The sequence below is a fragment of the Hippocampus bargibanti genome, linkage group LG10, assembly GCF_051943395.1.
Source record: "Hippocampus bargibanti isolate YZ-2025 linkage group LG10, ASM5194339v1, whole genome shotgun sequence".
In the NCBI taxonomy this organism is placed as follows: domain Eukaryota; kingdom Metazoa; phylum Chordata; class Actinopteri; order Syngnathiformes; family Syngnathidae; genus Hippocampus; species Hippocampus bargibanti.
Window position 1 is genome coordinate 21,951,190 of NC_142743.1, and position 17,406 is coordinate 21,968,595.

At 41.1% G+C, this 17,406-nt stretch overlaps 1 protein-coding gene across 2 annotated transcripts; it reads right to left on the reverse strand.

Annotated features, from left to right (window-relative positions):
• Nucleotides 1-4: 4 nt before the first annotated feature.
• On the reverse strand, nucleotides 5-16,078 carry LOC148892928 (sphingosine kinase 1-like). Of its 2 annotated transcripts, none has more exons than XM_089007043.1 (5): nucleotides 15,577-16,078; nucleotides 6,879-7,028; nucleotides 5,337-5,431; nucleotides 4,582-4,697; nucleotides 5-4,248 (listed from the first exon to the last, which is right to left on the reverse strand). In XM_089007043.1, the coding sequence occupies exons 1-5, from the start codon at nucleotides 15,986-15,988 to the stop codon at nucleotides 3,405-3,407; spliced, it is 1,617 nt and encodes a 538-aa protein (XP_088863169.1). In that variant the 5' UTR covers nucleotides 15,989-16,078; the 3' UTR covers nucleotides 5-3,404. The 2 variants fall into 2 exon arrangements, with proteins under 2 accessions (XP_088863169.1, XP_088863168.1); XM_089007042.1 differs by having other exon boundaries at nucleotides 6,879-7,031.
• Between the last annotated feature and the right edge of the window lie 1,328 nt (nucleotides 16,079-17,406).

Consider the following 17,406-nt stretch of genomic DNA (forward strand, 5'->3'; position numbering starts at 1 on the left):
TATATATATATATATATATATATATATATATACTGAAATAGTTTTGATTTGCAGCCAGATTCCTTCTGTGCAGATGTCATGGATGTATAAACTCACATGAAGATGCTCGGAGCATATGTACAAAAATGATTACATTCTTGTTTTTTTTAATGACATTTGTTGTGTTGAGACAGATGTATTATAATAACAACGTAATAAACTTTGCAAGCAGTACTGTCGTGATGTGTCTTTTGTTTGGTTGTGTTCGCGTCTGCTCGTGGGAAGTTGAGGATGTGTGTCACTTTCCCTGTGGTTACTCTGGTCTGATGATCAGCTGTCACTAATTTGCTTTTCACAATAATAATGCTATCATACCAACTACTGTACTAATTGAATAATAATAATACCAGCATAATGCGATACCATTTGTCTAGCCACCTGTCTGTAATTCTCACCTCGCTCCTCTATCACGGATATCGACCAATCACGCACGGCTTTAACCGAAGACTGGGGGCGGGGAATAGAGGACAAAAAAGTCGGCTCCCATTTCCGGCTCCTTGTTAGAAACCGGCTCTCTTCGTTCACTTCAGAGATCCGGCTCTAAGAACCGGCTCGTTCACGAACGACACATCACGAGAAAGGATTGATTTCCCAGAAATAAGTGACCAAGACGTTCTCAAGTGATGTTTTATTTGTCATAGCATAAAAAGTCAAGTTAACAAATATTTGCATCATGGAAAAATAGATCTCTCTAATATAATAAATGGAATCTTTCCTTGTAATTTATTTATTTCTGTGGGAGACACCGCACGGCTGCCTAGCTTTCTATGTATTTAGCTATCTATTAGCTATATAGCTATCTGGGCGGCTGGCTAGCTAGGTAGCTATCTGTTGGCTATCTATTAGCTATCTACTGGCTGGCTAGCTAGCTTGCTAGCTATTTACTTCCGGGTTGAGTGAACGCTGGCACATGAGGCTGCCGCTGCTCACCCACAGAAAAACTGATCCTGTGACTGTAAAGTGAACTGGAGAGTTTTTGAAAGGCGCTTAGAAATGAAATGGGTTATTATTATTATTAATTATTATTATTATTATTATTATTATTATTATTATTATTATTATTATTATTATTATTATTGGAAATAAAATCCAGGTACACGTTCACTTCCCTCACAATGTAACATGTCTAAGTAAATAACGACTCTCCTTCACTCAAATCTGTCTGTTGTACCAAAAGTGACCGCTAAGGGGCAGCATGATGCTACAGCGCGTCCACACTGAAGAAAACAAATACAGCCACCCCCCCCACGCCCCCCACAAGGCAAACATCTAAAAAACTAAATAAAAAGTGTCGGGAATATCTGTATACACGTAACCAATCTTTTTAGATGGCTCACAACTGTATACTATTGTCTAATTTTGTGATGGACTTCTGCTTGGAGGGGCGTGCGCAGACAAACACCCACCGGTGCATGAAAATAAAAATACACTGATACCTCAGCTTACGAACTTAATTGGTTCCCAGAAAGTGTGTGTATGGCGAAAAGGGTGTCTTCCAAACATTAATTTCCCATAGGAAACCATTAAAAATGAGAATAATCCGTTTCCAGCTCCCCATAAAACATAATTTTCGACTAAATAAACCTTAAAACTACACATAATATGCCTTATTTTATGTATAATAAATGTGCTATTGTATTGTAATTAAAGAAATAAACTGTACCGTATAATAAAGTCATTTTATTTACCTTTGTGATGGTCGTTGATGTAGTTGCCTCTTGATGATATCCGAGTGAAGTTGCCGTGCTTTCTCGGCGATTATACCCTCACTCACAATGTCCCCTGCTAGCTGCTTTTCGTTAATCCAAATAAACAGAATTTTTTCAACCTCTTTTATTGCCTTAGACAACAAAGAAACACCCTTAGCCACACGTAGCAATGGTCGACTTAGCGTACTGTTACTGGGACGCTAAGTCACACAAACGCACACCTCGTTCGTGTTTTTCGATCATCTCCTTCTTCTGCTCGACCGTAATTTAGTTTTTTGTCCTCTTTGGCTGAACATTAGCCTGTGGTGGGGTCTATTTTTGGGCCCCAAAAAAGCAAAAGTATCCACTCGATAACAAACCACGTCTGCACTGAGTGCACTGAAAGAAAGTGGGTGTGAAAAAGTAGTCCGCCAGCCACGGTGGCGCTGTTCGACCGTGTGGTTTGGTGTTCTTCCGCCGAAAACTAGTCCGCTAGCCATTGTGGCGCTCCGTGTGTTTCCCAAAAACTAGTTTGTATGCCACTATTATATTCTCGCGAATTTAATGTTTGTAAGGCGAAAAATTCGTTAGCTAAAGCGTTCGTAAGCCGAGGTATCACTGTATATTAACCTGAGATTGACCACATCCACATAAGGATTTGCCATCCAACATATTGCGCAGATTGAACATTAATTTGGGTGTGATTGTTGGTATGCATGTAGACCCCCGAAGATGACATTCGACACTCCCTTCACCTTCAAGAATTCTTGCTTCTATTTCGTGAGCAATTGTACAAATTAATACAATTTTACTTTGAATGGAAATGCACGGATGGATCAATGGAAATGACGTGCAGGTAGGTGCAAAACCGTGTGTGTGTGTGTGTGTGTGTGTGTGTGTGTGTGTGTGTGTGTGTGTGTGTGTGTGTGTGTGTGTGTGTGTGTGTGTGTGTGTGTGTGTTTGTATGACTAGTCTAGTGAGGACCACTAACATTTTATACCGTACGTAATGAGGACATTTTTGACAAGTGAGGACCTTTTTGCCGGTCCTCACAAGTTTTTCATTCTAAAGGCTTCTAGAAAGTCTATATATGCATCTGTTAAAGTTTCAGAGAGGTCCTCACAAATTCACCCAAAATGATTTTTTTGGTGTGTATTTTCATTTCACTTGGATACACACACGTTTTACTCACTGTGTGTGTTTACGTGTATGTGTGTGCGTGGTTAATGAGAAAAATGTTCATACCACAAAAAGTAAAACGATATTTTAACCAAATTCACCACAGGGGTGAGGACTTTGAATGTACCCATTCAGAAGCCTCACTCCTGCTGTTATTTCACTTTCAAGACAACTTTATTTCTTGGTTTTGAAAGAGGTTGAAGTGGGAAACGGGGTGACATTTAGTATTCAAATGTTCTCTATTTATTATTATTTATTATTATTATTTGTTCTCTATTCATTCAGTGTTCAACTAGTTCTCTAAACTTATCAGCAACGCTGGTCCTCACTCATTATCTGGAGTTATCCGGACCTCACAAAACGATTGAAACAGAAACGTGTGTTTGCGTGTGTGTGTGTGTGTGTGTGTGTGTGTGTGTGTGTGTGTGTGTGTGTGTGTGTGTGTGTGTGTGTGTGTGTGTGTGTGCACGTGTGTGTGCGTGTATACAAGCATCAGATTCATGCACTGATGAGTCTAGCGAGGCCCTTGTGCACCTCTGCCTGCACTGGTCCATATTCTACCACCTCTCCATCCACGGTTATAATCCCTTTGGGAGAATATGGCTCCACCCTGAGCGCTCGCACCTTGGTGTGCACCAGATGTGCGCAGCTGGAGATCACGTGGGCACCCTTCTCCATGGCGAGGAAGAGCCTGAGCAGCGCGGCGCGGGATATTCCCGCTTTGACGTAGAACAAGTGAATGACGCCGTCGTCCAAGGTGGCGTCCGGCGCAGCCAGGAGGTCCTCAGCCAGGTGGGACTGGTACATGGCCAGTACCAAGACAAAGTCTTCTTCTGGGACCACCACCCAATTCCCCGGGAGAGGGTCCTCTAACCGCGGGAGCACCGAGTCCCGCAGGCCCGTTTGAGTTCTGCTGGAGTTGCATAATCGTTGGAATCTCCTCGCCGTGTGGGAGTTGTTGGAGTGGCAGAAGTTGTGGAAAGACTTCTGCAAAAAAGAGTCTCTGGAGTTGTGGAAGGTGGCGCTGTGATCGTCGTTATTCCTGGATTCCACCCGGTCGTAATCCGCCGCCACGGGCAAGTAGGCCAGCTTTCCCTTGTAGACGCGAAGACACGCCAACCTCACCAGAGTGCCCACGGTGAAGCGAGCTGCTCCCGCGCGACGGTACTTCTCGCTCTCAATGTCCACGTCGGCCACAAAGCCCCACGCTAGCGAGAGAAAGGAGAAGAGGCGAGTGCCTGAGAAGAGGTGGACCGAGACCAGATCCATGCGGGACACCGCGCCTTTACACAGAAGGAAGCCACAGCTGACAAGGAGCTCCTCAGTGGACACCAACGAGGCACTGCGGGAAATCAGGCAGGTTAACGTGGCACAGACACGTCTGAGGATGCTTTTTTAATGCAGTCAGAATCTCAACAACGGTTTGGCCTATTACGACCGGAAATGGACTGTGAGAATCAGCAGTGTCTGGAATAACGCCTGCTCGGATGCCCGGTGCGTGCAACTTTTACATCGGGCGTACAACTTACAAAACGTCTCCGTGTTCCCAGCTTTGTTGTCACTGCCATGTTTTAGAAATCCTTTTTTTTTGGACACGTTTTTATGATTATTTTTTTTTGGGTTGGTAAACATCTCCTTAGCAGTGAATGTGAATATTACGGTGTGATCCACTCACCCTGCGTAGTGATGTATGGATGCAGCCAAGGCGTTGCCTGAGCCGCCGGGAAGTATACCAAGCGGTGTTCGGATCGCCTCCTCCCAGTCTTCTCTGTCCAGGAGACCATTTATCACCTAGCACAGCAAAGCAGAGTAACAAATTTGAGAAAATTTGTTACAGTGTTGAACCATCCCGTCCGTATTATCAGTTAATAAGGCGTTGGCTCCATTCAGTGAGTGTGAGAACATATGCGAATCAAGTACAGTGATACCTCATCTTACAAACTTAATCGGTTCCCAGAAAGTGTGTGTAAGGCGCAAAGTGTGTCTTCCAAACATTAATTTCCCATAGGAAACCATTAAAAATGAGAATAATCCGTTTCCAGCTGCCCATAAAACATAATTTTCTACTAAATAAGCCTTAAAACGACACAAAATATCCCTTATTTTATGTATAATAACTGTGTTATCGTATTGTAATTAAAGAAATAAACTGTACTTAAATAATAAAGCCATTTTATTTCAACATCACACGCCTACAACTGCCGCTAGGTTATGCCACCTCGTGACGATTAAACTGTTAAACGGATAATAGTTGGAATGGAAAGTTAAAATGAGCTCCATCATGTTTGCTTGTTTTTATAGTCAATTATGTGTATTTCATCACGTCCTATTTAACAAATTAATTTATTTGCTGTTCTTGATGAGCAAACCAGTTCAGGGTGTGCCCAGCCTATTCCCTGAAGAATCGCTCGGGAGTGCATGTTTTATTACCTCAAATAGAAGACCATCTCCTGACATGATGACCAAAGCGTCCCACTGGGACAGGTCAGCCTCCCTCACTAACTCGCGGGCATGGTTCTGACGTTCTGTAAACACACGAGTACAGTCAGTTGAGGTCACACGGACTTGTAGGACACAAACTGGAAGGAGTTCTTATTAAGGTCTTATTAGGTCGGTGCTGTTGGACAGTCTGCGGTTGGATGGATGCATGGCTTGAGGAGCCCGCGATAAGTAAGGAGCGTCAGCGCATAGCGCCGTTGTGTATGTAGAACTGTCGCGGCTTGGAATTGAAGCGGATTGACGTGGGACAGGAGATGTGAGACAATGTCGTTTCGTCAATGGATGCTACAGCTTCGTGTTTGCTTTCACCATGTAGCTTGTCGCTACATGTCGCTAAACCTTTCAGAAAGGGTAGTCCTCACTCCTTATCTGGAGTTACCTGGACCTCACAAAACGTTCAATCAGGAAGGTGTGTGTGTGTGTGTGTGTGTGTGTGTGTGTGTGTGTGTGTGTGTGTGTGTGTGTGTGTGTGTGTGTGTGTGTGTGTGTTTGTGTTTGTATGACTAGTTTTGTGAGGACCACTAACGTTTTATACCATACGTAGTGAGGACATTTTTGACAAGTGAGGACCTTTTGGCCGGTACTCACAAGTTTTTCATTCTAAGGGTTTCTAGAGGGTCTATATATGCATCTGTTAAAGTTTCAGAGAGGTCCTCACAAATTCACCCAAAATGATTTTTTGGTGTGTATTTTAATTTCACTTGGATACACACACTTTTTACTCACTGTGTGTGTTTATGTGTGTGTGTGCGTGGTTAATGAGAGGAAAAAGTTCATACCACAAAAAGTAAAACGATATTTTTACCAAATTCACTACAAGGGTGAGGACTTTGATTATACCCATTCAGAAACCTCATTCCTGCTATTATTTCAGTTTCAAGTCCACTTTTTATTGCTTTGTTTTCAAAGAAGTTGAAGTGGGAAACAGGGTGATGTTTCGTGTTCAAATGTAACTCTAGTTCTTCTCTAAACTTATCAGCAACGGTGGTCCACACTCCTTATCTGGAGTTATATGGACCTCACAAAACCATTGAAACAGGAAGGTGTGTGTGTGTGTGTGTGTGTGTGTGTGTGTGTGTGCGTGTGTGTGCGTGCGTGTGTGTGTGTGTGTGTGTGTGTGTGTGTGTGTGTGTGTGTGTGTGTGTGTGTGTGTGTGTGTGTGTGTGTGTGCCCGGCCCGTATGGAAGATCATAACGATGAGTAAATCAAATCATGTTGAAAGGGGATTTTGCGAGAATGTCTGTGTTTATCATCTCCATACAGTATGCGAATGTATTTTGTAGACGCAGGGGGCTGACGTCAAAGCTGTGCGTGTACGAGGGTCAGAGGCAGTTTCACTCAGCATAGTGATGGCATAAAAACATGAGGAGGGGATTTGAGGCCAGTTGATGGTTTAGGTCCAGGGGTACCTAAACCATCAAAGTTCTCCTTGACTCTTCTTTGTGTGGTGTTCTCGTGCTTCCAGCGACTCACCGGTGATGACCAACGTGTGCAGCACCCCGGCCTCGTTGAGCATCCGCTGCACGTGCTTCCTGTATAGCACGAGCGCCTGTCCTTTCCCGCTCTGCGGATTTACAAGCAGCATCATCCGGCATGGATGCGACAGCTCACTCAGCGGCACCCCTGCTGGTATAATCGTAGTCATAATAAATAAAACGTATTAAACGTAGTACTGTATAGCCAAAAATGGCGACAGGAATTTACACATAAACAACTTCCATGGAGGAGGTAATGAATAAGACTAAGTCTAAGAACAAGACTAAGAACAAGACTAAGAACAAGAACAAGAATAAGTACAATACTAAGAACAAGACTAAGAACAAGACTAAGAACAAGAATAAGCACAAGACTAAGAACAAGACTAAGAACAAGAATAAGAACAAGACTAAGAACAAGACTAAGAACAAGAATAAGAACAAGAATAAGAACAAGAATAAGAACAAGACTAAGAACAAGAATAAGAACAAGACTAAGAACAAGACTAAGAACAAGACTAAGAACAAGAATAAGAACAAGACTAAGAACAAGACTAAGAACAAGACTAAGGACAAGACTAAGAACAAGACTAAGAACAAGAATAAGAACAAGACTAAGAACAAGACTAAGAACAAGAATAAGAACAAGACTAAGAACAAGACTAAGAACAAGACTAAGAACAAGAATAAGAACAAGACTAAGAACAAGACTAAGAACAAGAATAAGAACAAGACTAAGAACAAGAATAAGAACAAGAATAAGAACAAGAATAAGAACAAGACTAAGAACAAGACTAAGAACAAGAATAAGAACAAGACTAAGAACAAGACTAAGAACAAGACTAAGGACAAGACTAAGAACAAGACTAAGAACAAGACTAAGAACAAGAACAAGAACAAGAATAAGAACAAGAATAAGAACAAGAACAAGACTAAGAACAAGACTAAGTACAAGACTAGGAACAAGACTAGGAACAAGACTCAGAACAAGACTCAGAACAACAGAACAAGAACAAGAATAATACCCAAAACACGCAGACTGATATTTTTAGTCAAATGCAATAATACACCAATAAAAATGACTTAAAGTGTCCTAAAACTGCCACAAAATCAGTTCGGAACTGGGAAAATTCAGAAAGTCCCGCCCCCTTGTTTGTGACATCACTATTGGTCACACACTGCCTTGCTCCAGAATCAAAACAATGGTTTCAGAGAGTTCAGATTCAGAGAAGATGCTTTCTTGTTACTCATCCAGTTATGAATATGATTCAAATCGTTCTGAAGAGGAAAGCATAAATGTTTGCAATCGATTAAAGAAGTCCTTCCGTATCAATTCGAGCCGTCTGAACTCCAATGTAGCACCCAGAAAATGCACAAGATGGCGCCAAAGCTCCGTTGGAAATGGCTGATTTTTTCGCTGGGAATTTGTGTAAATTTACACCTTCTTTATGCGTGTTAACGCAATTGGCTGCGACACACAACGATTCGCCATTGCGTTATTTATGTAGTTTTCCTTCTAATTTCACCATCAATACGGATCAACATGATGTTTTCAGTCCAAACACCGTACCCAAAATGCATTGTGTGTCGCTTTCTCGGTCAAGGGCTTTCCAAATGTCACGTCACTTCAGGCATCGTCATTAACTGGAAAACAAGACTTCCTTCCTAAAATACGCTCAGTAGAAGTCATTTAAAGTGATTTTACAAATTATGGACACAACTTGTCCGGAGGTGTCGTCTGTCCTTTAAAGGGGCCTTGTGAATCGGGCGGCGTGACGGTTGGCGCTGAAGGCTCTGACCCGGCTGCCTGTGTGTCCTTCTTGGCCACATTCAAATCCCGTCCACTTCCTGTGTGCTACTCCTCCCTCGCCGACACATTCCGAGTGAATTATCTCTTGGCCTCTGTCTGCTCCCTGTTTCCTCCTCCGTCATTAAATGCAGTGCCACAGTGGCACAAGGCGAAACGCTGACACACGGTGTGTATTTATTTACGCATTATGTACGGAAGAGGATTGGTGACTTTATGACAGAAGATAATATGTTTGCGTTGTTTGCATGGGAATGAGTAGAGCAACATTTTATCTTTTTTTTTAACCTTGAATATCCACATACATTGTATTTAACAATTTTGGCAGTTCTCACTCAGTAATTTAAAGGACAACCGACATCACTTTTTTGTTTCCTAACTGACATCAGAAAAACGTTTTCTAGCATCTAAAATACCCAAAACACGCAGACTGATATTTTTAGTCAAATGCAAAACACCAATAAAAATGACTAAAGTATCCAAAATCTGCAAAAAATTGAGCTGCGAATTGGGCATTGTCAGAAAGTCCCGCCCCCAGTTCGTGACGTCACGCCAAGACCTCTTGCATTGCTCGAGAATCAAAGCAATGGCTTCAGATTCAGAGAATATGCTTTCTTGTTATACATCCAGTTATGCATATTATTCAAATAGTTCTGAAGAGGAAAGCATACATGTTTACAATTGATTAAAGAATTTATTCCGTGCCATTTTGAGGCAACATTGGGGGGAAATGTATCACCAAAAAAAGAGGCAGAAGAGGGCGACAAAGCTCCATGTGAGGAATTAATCAGCCCGTTTCCACAGGCAGATTAATTCCTTACATGGAGCTTTGTCGCCCTCTTCTGCCTCTTTTTTGGTGCTACATGAAATTTTCTGACCAGCCAAATGCATTGACGTGATGGAAGGACTGCTACAATGTGTCCTTTTTTCTGTCAGGGGCGTTCCTTCAGTGACGTAACGTACGGACTCGTCACCAACGCAAAAATAAGACTTCCGGAATAGTCAGCGCGAGTCTTAAAACGTAAAATATAGCTATATGCGGTGGAATCTTTGTAAAATACACTCAGTAGAAGTCATTTGAAGCCATTTCACAAATTATGGACACAACTTGTCCGGAGACGTCGGTTGTCCTTTAAGCCTCTCTTAGATGGAAAAAGTTGAAAGACCTCATTGTCAAAAAAAAAAGTCCAAACTATATACCTAAATTTCACAGCCAAATGTGTGTTTGTGATATGTGATTACAGACATCTCCAACCACGAGCATTGGAACTGGCCCAAAACCTAATGAAGTAATCACTACTGTATACTGAGGTATCTGCCATAGTATTTCCTACGTACTTAATTAAAAAGGCGGGAAACCCACGAGCCGGAAAAGTGATCTTAGAATAGCTATAAGAGCCACACACAGTCCGGGAGTCTGAAAATACACATGGACTCACGACGACGGATCTGTTTCTTGAAATTAACCCTTTCATGCACCTTGTAATCTGATAACATGATGAGCTCACTGCTGTTGTAACCGCTGTCCCTGAAGGGGTTAACACACTGTTGAAGTCATCAACTTTAGTTGTGTGAAAAAAAGAAACAACAACAACATCTGTGTTTCTGTGAAAGCCGCAGGCCAACCAGCAGGATCGATTCCCTTTTCTGCCTGTTGCTCTGTTGTGACGAGGTCCCTTAAACTGTAAGTAACACCCATTTGGAGGGAATCCAGTTTCCACATTAAAGGGATTAAAGGATTAACATGAATTTGACCTGCTGGGAATCTCGCCCTTCGGTAATATGACAAAGAGATCCAATTTCAATTTGCTGAAAAGGAAATACTGTATTTATTTGAGTACAACACGCAAAATTTTCTACCTAAAAAAAACTCAAAGTTTGGGTGCGCGTTATTAACGAGAATTTCCATTCAGTGTTTACATTGTCATTCAGTGTTTATATTGTCAATAAATGAATTTTATAACAATGCTTGGTCGCGTTAAACTCGAATAAATACAGTAGTCTTTTCCAGTATTTAAAGGACAACTGACGTCTCCGGACAAGTTGTGTCCATAATTTGTAAAATGGCTTCAAATGACTTCTACTGAGCGTATTTTACAAAGATTCCACCGCATATAGCTATATTTTACCTTTTAAGACTTGCGCTGAATATTCAGGAAGTCTTGTTTTTGAGTTGGTGACGAGTCAGTACGTGACGTCACTAAAGGAACGTCCTTGACCGTAAGAAAGACGCATTGTAGCGGTCCTTCCATCACGTCAATGTATTTTGCTGTACTTGTTTTGATCAGGGGACCTCGTGTTGCACCCAGAAGGCCAGAAGAGGGCGTCCAAGCGCCATATAAGGAATTTATCAGCTTGTGGAAGCGAAGGTGGCCACTGGAGGTCGCCATTTTGTGCCTCTTTTTTTGGGTGAGAGATTTTCCCCCAATGTTGCCTCAAAATGGCACATAGAATTCTTTAATCGATTGCAAACGTGTATGCTTTCCTCTTTGAATCATATTCATAACTGGATGTGTAACAAGAAAGCATATTCTCCGAATCTGAAGCCATTGTTTTGATTCTCCAGCATTGCAAGACGACACCACGAACAAGGGGGCGGGACCTTCTGAAACTGGCCACTTCCGGGTTCATTTTTTTTCCGGTTTTTGGACGCTAAGTCATTTTTGTTGGTGTTTTGCATTTGACTAAAAATATCATACTGCTTGTTTTTGGTATTTTAGATGCTATAAAACGTTTTTCTGGTGTCAGTTAAAAAACAAAAAAGTGACGTCGGTTGTCCTTTAAAGTGCATTCTTTTTATTTTCCCTCTCACATCACTGACAAATATGTACGGTATATCTCTCTACCGTTTTTTGTTTTTTTTTATAACACCAAAAATATTTGATCAACAACATATCTGCAAAAGCTGCTAATTAAGCAATCAAGCAAGCAATTTCATACAACCCCAAATATTTAATATCTTTTCCAGAAAATGTCATTTTTATTGACACTTTTATTGCAGTCGGCAGCACAGCCGCAGCAGAAAATAGATGTGCTGTTCCATAATCTTACTTGTAAAATACTGCAAGTGTAGGCTTTGGGTGCACGCAAGCGCATTTCTGCTGAAAGAGACCACAAAGGATGTGGAGCCGGGTGGATAAAGTGGAGGAAGAAGAGAGGGAAGAGGGAGAGGGGGCGAGGGGTGCGGTGGTGAGATGGTTGCAGCTCTATTTTAACCGAAGCTGTGAGCTGACGGCATTGAGGTTTGTATCCAAATCTGATATGGCTGTGTTTAGTATAGTTTAGTATAGGGCGCTTAGCTCCCAAGAGACGCATATGCCACTGACGGAACTGACAGTCGGAAAGCATGAGACAAGATGGCAACCTTCAAAGTGAACACATTCCGTATGATGCTTGTGAATCTAAATCCTCCACGCTTCATTCCTCTGTGTCTGTTCGTAAAACATACTAAGATAAGGCCCCACGGAGGGAGGAGTTCCCCGCTGTGGAGGAAGAAAAAAAACCAATCACAACAAGTGGTGATGAACTTAATTCATGCGGTATTCTGAATCATTCCACCCACAGTTAGGCTTTCATGTATGATGAAAACATTTCCAATATGATTTCCATTACTCACATAATCAAAGAGGAACAAATTGTAAAACGCTTTTTCTGAGCTTCATTTACTATATTTTTTTTTATACAGCGGTGCATCTTAAATGTGAAATCATATGCAAACTACTGTCAGTAGCCACCGACTCCATTTCCCATATATTTGCCTTATAATGTGGTGTGCCTTATATTTGGAAAAGTTGTATATATTTCTATATTATATTTGTAAAACTTTTTTCATTCATTGAAGGTGCGCCTTGTAGTCCGGTGCACCTTTCACATATGGTTTGAAAGGCGCTTAGAAATGAAATGTATTATTATGATTATTCTTCTGGTGTTTGTTTTGTTTACACGATCTTTCATTGTTTGGTATGCCATTTTGTTTCACGTCTCAAGTACTAATAGCTATCTAATCGCTAGCTAATGGCTATCTATTCGCTACCTAATAGCTAGCTATTCGCTAGCTATTGGCTAGCTTTTTGCTAGCTATTAGCTATCTATTCGGTAGCTAATGGCTATCTATTCGCTATCTATTCGCCAGCTATTAGCTATCTATTCACTAGCTAGCTAGCTTGGTATCTATCTGAGTTACTTTGAGTGAATGCTGGGGCGTGTGGCTGCCGCTGCTCACCCACAGCAAAACTTATTTGCTAGCTATTGGCTAGCTTTTTGCTAGCTATTAGCTATCTATTCGGTAGCTAATGGCTATCTATTCGCTATCTATTCGCCAGCTATTAGCTATCTATTCACTAGCTAGCTAGCTTGGTATCTATTTGAGTTACTTTGAGTGAATGCTGGGGCGTGTGGCTGCCGCTGCTCACCCATAGCAAAACTTATCCTGTGACTGTAAAGTGACCTTGAGAGTTTTGAAAGGCGCTTAGAAATGAAATGTATTATTATTATTTAAACAAATGAAAATACAGTACACCATTCATTGCGGGTGCGCCTTATACTCCGGTGTGCCTTATACACCGTAAAAAAACGGTAATTCATTTTCCATTTGACAATTTTAGAACATAAACGTCCTTATAATGACACGATTTTTTTGTTACACAATATTGAAAGGCTCTGTGGCCATGCTGGTTGGAGACTCTGCTCCAGATAACTGAAATGTATTAGCATGCCTTGAAGCACGGGTCAGGCATGTGATTGGTCTGCCTGTAGAGCCGAGCTTTTCCTGTTAATGTATATTGTACATTATAGCTTCATGTTCAAGTGCAATACGATGATTCACTTTTCCCGGGGGCGCTTGCTTTACTCCATCCTCTGAAGCGTGAAAGAAGTGTTTAAAACGACAGAAGAATATGCCTGAGGCCAAATTTTGACTGAACACATATTTGCATTGATCTTTCTGGGCGAGAAAATGACCGAAGATTGCGCTTGAGGCAACTGTATGTTATCGATCGTGAGAGTACGAAGGGCATTACAAATTCATGTTCAATCTTGCAATACATGGCAAGCATGCTCGCGTTGCCACAGTAACATGTCATTTGTCATTTTTGTGCCTCATTCCGTTTTTTTAGCACGGCCTGAACAGCTTCAAACTCTCCAACAAACATGCCATGTGCAATAAAGAGCAACCAGTCGCCAAGCCTTCACACTAAACCGTATATTATGTGGGTGAAGACATTAAAAGGCAATTATGGGGGGCGGTGATTATTTTATGGAAGGCGGGAAAACAAACCTTGTAGCTCTGCGGTGGACATACTAAACAGTGGCCCACCATGCTACCCTAATCCGATCCATGCCTATTTTTTTTGTATAGAGAATTAGTCGCAATAATGAAGTAACAATAATCGCCAAGCATACACACAAACAGGCTGCACAATCATTTACATTCACATGTGAACATATCCCAGAAGAAAATGTGCTGTTCTGAAAGATACTACTTGCCCAGTCATTACTTTTAGTTTATAGCTCAAACATTTATCTTCAAGTACATGGTGTCTGCATCGTGCCAATTTCAGAAGGCTCAGTCCAGCTTGCTCTTTTTTTTCATCAATGTTTCCAAAATTGAAACATAGACATGGGATGGATGCATTTTTTTCAGTACAGTGGGGCCTTTGCTTACAAACTTAATTGGTTTCCAGACAGAGTGTGTAAGGCGAAAAGTGTGTATCCCAAAAAAGTAATTTCCCATAGGAAGCCATTACAATGAGAATAATCCGTTCCCTGGGCTCCATAAAATATAATTTTCAACTAAATAAGCCTTAAAACTACAAACAATATACCTTATTCTATATATAATAAATGTGCTATTGTATTGTAATGAAAGAAATACACTGCACTATATAATAAAGTTGTTTTATTTACCTTTGTGATGGTCGTTGATGGCTTGATTTCCCCTTCCACAAGGGGGCAGCATTCCCCCTTTTTCATGTTAATGTTTTTTTCCAGCTTCAACTGTTGTTAAAGCGCCATATAAAGCAATATGTATGGATTGCATTGTATCTTGGACATCCACCCCCATTTCAAGCTCATATAACTCCATACCTATATAATTTAGGAATTAACTCTTTTTTTTCTGATGAAAGAAGAGAGTCTAAGCTTTCTCATCTAAATTCTGCAGAGGTTAAAAGCTGCAGTTTCAAAGAGGCCTAATGTGAATCAAGTGGGTGGAGTGCATTGCTCGACAACAAAGACGGTAGACTCTTGGGTTTCCCATGCAGGGTACAAAACCTGTCCGATCACTACAACCTTCCATGCCATTTAAGCTGTGCGCATCTACTATTTCCTGCTCTGTCAATGACAAACGATATTAAGTTGCAGTATTTTTCTAAACAAAAATCAAGAAATAAAATACATCTGTGCAAACTGTGAGATGCTATCTGGATCACCGTGCTCCAGTGATACTCTTCATGTATGCTTTATGATAACATACTTAATATATATCTATATAACTTGCTTATCTTTGGTGTTCTTGAGCATTCCGTACAGAAGTAATTGCACTTGTTCGGAATCCAGGAATGTAAAATTGTTATTGACTTTTCCAGTCAAAATGTAGTTATAAGATGAGCAAATACACACATAATAATTCCATGAGATGAGCTACCATTCACAATGCCACAGAGCTGCCGTGTGTTGCGATCCAATTACAGAACAAATTAGTGCCGGTTCCGAATATGATCTCAGAATGTGTCACGTGTGGTCATTATGACGCAGCAGCAACAAAAAGAAGTGTAAAACGTGTTAACTATTTTAATTGACCAGTGTTACTGACAACTCAGAATACAATCCTCGCGGTTCATTTAAGTTTCATACCCGTTTAAAGTAATGGAAAAGGGGCAACCTCTCTTACCGTCTCGATGGTGCTGCCACCGGTTCGAGCGCCCCCGGATAGCGCGAGCCCACTTCTCCGCCTCGTCGAGGTTGGCTCGCGGGTCCTGGAGCGCTGCGAGACGGAAGCATTGTTCCACTCTCTGTCGCGAAAGCCCGGAGCCGATCCAACGCCGCTTGAACGGGTAAAAATAGACGGCCAGGTAAGCCGCCAAGTCCGCGTTGTCACCTTCCCGGTACGCCCGGCATCCGACGCAGTCCTTCAGGTTGAGGACCACTCGATTCCGGCCCGCATGTATTGGGGTGAGTCGTTGGACGATGAGGTCCCTGTCAGTCAGGATTACGGCGTACCTGACTTTTTGGTTACCGGTAGCCGTGAATTCACCGTACAGCGTGTTCGTGTTGTGACCAAGTTTGGCTCTCTTCAGGTCCATCCTGACCTGGACGCGGCAGTCCGGACGCAGTGGTGGTCACATCGCCCCGAGGCCAAGGAACACTCCGGGACATCGGACAGCTGCCTCCGGTTCGACGATTGAAAGACTACTGGAGTGACTAACACCAAATCCGGTTTAACTTCACAATAAGAGGAAGCTGTCTGTCATTTCGCAAACCATTCCGATTTTTGGTCAAATTAAACCAAAATGAATCACGCCACAGTAATCACGCTATGAAACTTTTTCTGTGATATAAAAAAATAATAATAAAGAACAGTGAACCGCTTCAAAAGCCGTAGCATGCTATTATTCTTTAGAGTCTGACAGACACTCTATACGGTTTTTTGATAGTACTTCTTGTCAACTTCACAAGTAAACTTATCCACACTCACGCACAACTTTAAGCAAAAAAGGTGTGATGTTGGTCCCTCTAGCGGTAATCATCTTCAAAAAGGTTATAAAATGCATCAACCAATTCAATTCTATTTATTTATGAAAATAGGAAAAAGTAAAATAAATACTTTCGGAACGAGGTAAACCCTGCATTGACTGGCTGTGGTGAAACATTATTTCTTTATTTTCACAGCTTGCAGCATACATTAATCGGTTGCAACAATTCGTCAGTTTCAAGTGCTACATTTTATTTTATTTTATCTGATGAAACATAAGAACAATACAACCGTAAAGGGTTGTATTACTTACGGACCAGTATTACAATAGTATTGTATACCCGCCAGTTACAAGTCACTCTGTGTATTTGTTTGTTTGTTTATTTGGCCAAATATCAGAGGAAAGAAAATACAAAATTTACAAGTAAAACAAATATATAAAAACATTCTTTATACTTTGCAACAATGTTTTTTTTTTCGATTAGTCGTCTTATTGTGTTGTATTGTGTTATACATATAAATAACATGAATGTAGTTTGATAATGATGATAATAATTACATTAATAAAACAAAAAAATAGATACAATAACGATGGTTCAGAGGTTCTATGTTTTGCACCCACATAACACCATTGGCATTTGTTGGTTACTTTCTCACACCAACAGATGGCAATGTTAGAAAGAATAATGACGGTCACTTTAAAATACAGGCTGCATTTAATGCCATTCAACTGTTTTCCTCGCATTCAAAATAGCATCTAATGTCTTTAAACTACTCCGTTAAGTCAGTTAAGAGGGAAAATAATGTACTTGTACTCTGCTGTTTATCGCGTAATGAATTGTTACAAATGTTTTAGACAGATATCATCAAATATGATAAGCATGAAAATAAATCAACTTTAAAATGTGTTTCAGACAAGAAGACATGCTTTCATTTCTCATGACTATTTTATTTGTTGCTTGATTCCAAGTTCAATCAAACTCGTGTTGATTAAATGTACATAAATGGCATATGCAGTAACAGAATACA

Bases quoted from the DNA above. Each gene is read 5' to 3' on its own strand.
- LOC148892928 (XM_089007042.1), bottom strand. From the start codon at position 15,988: ATGGACCTGAAGAGAGCCAAACTTGGTCACAACACGAACACGCTGTAC. The intron at 7,032-15,576 runs GTAAGAGAGGTT...CGATTATACCAG, and splicing joins GTGGCAGCACCATCGAGACG to CAGGGGTGCCGCTGAGTGAG. The intron at 5,432-6,878 runs GTGAGTCGCTGG...GTGTGTTTACAG, and splicing joins GCACACGTTGGTCATCACCG to AACGTCAGAACCATGCCCGC.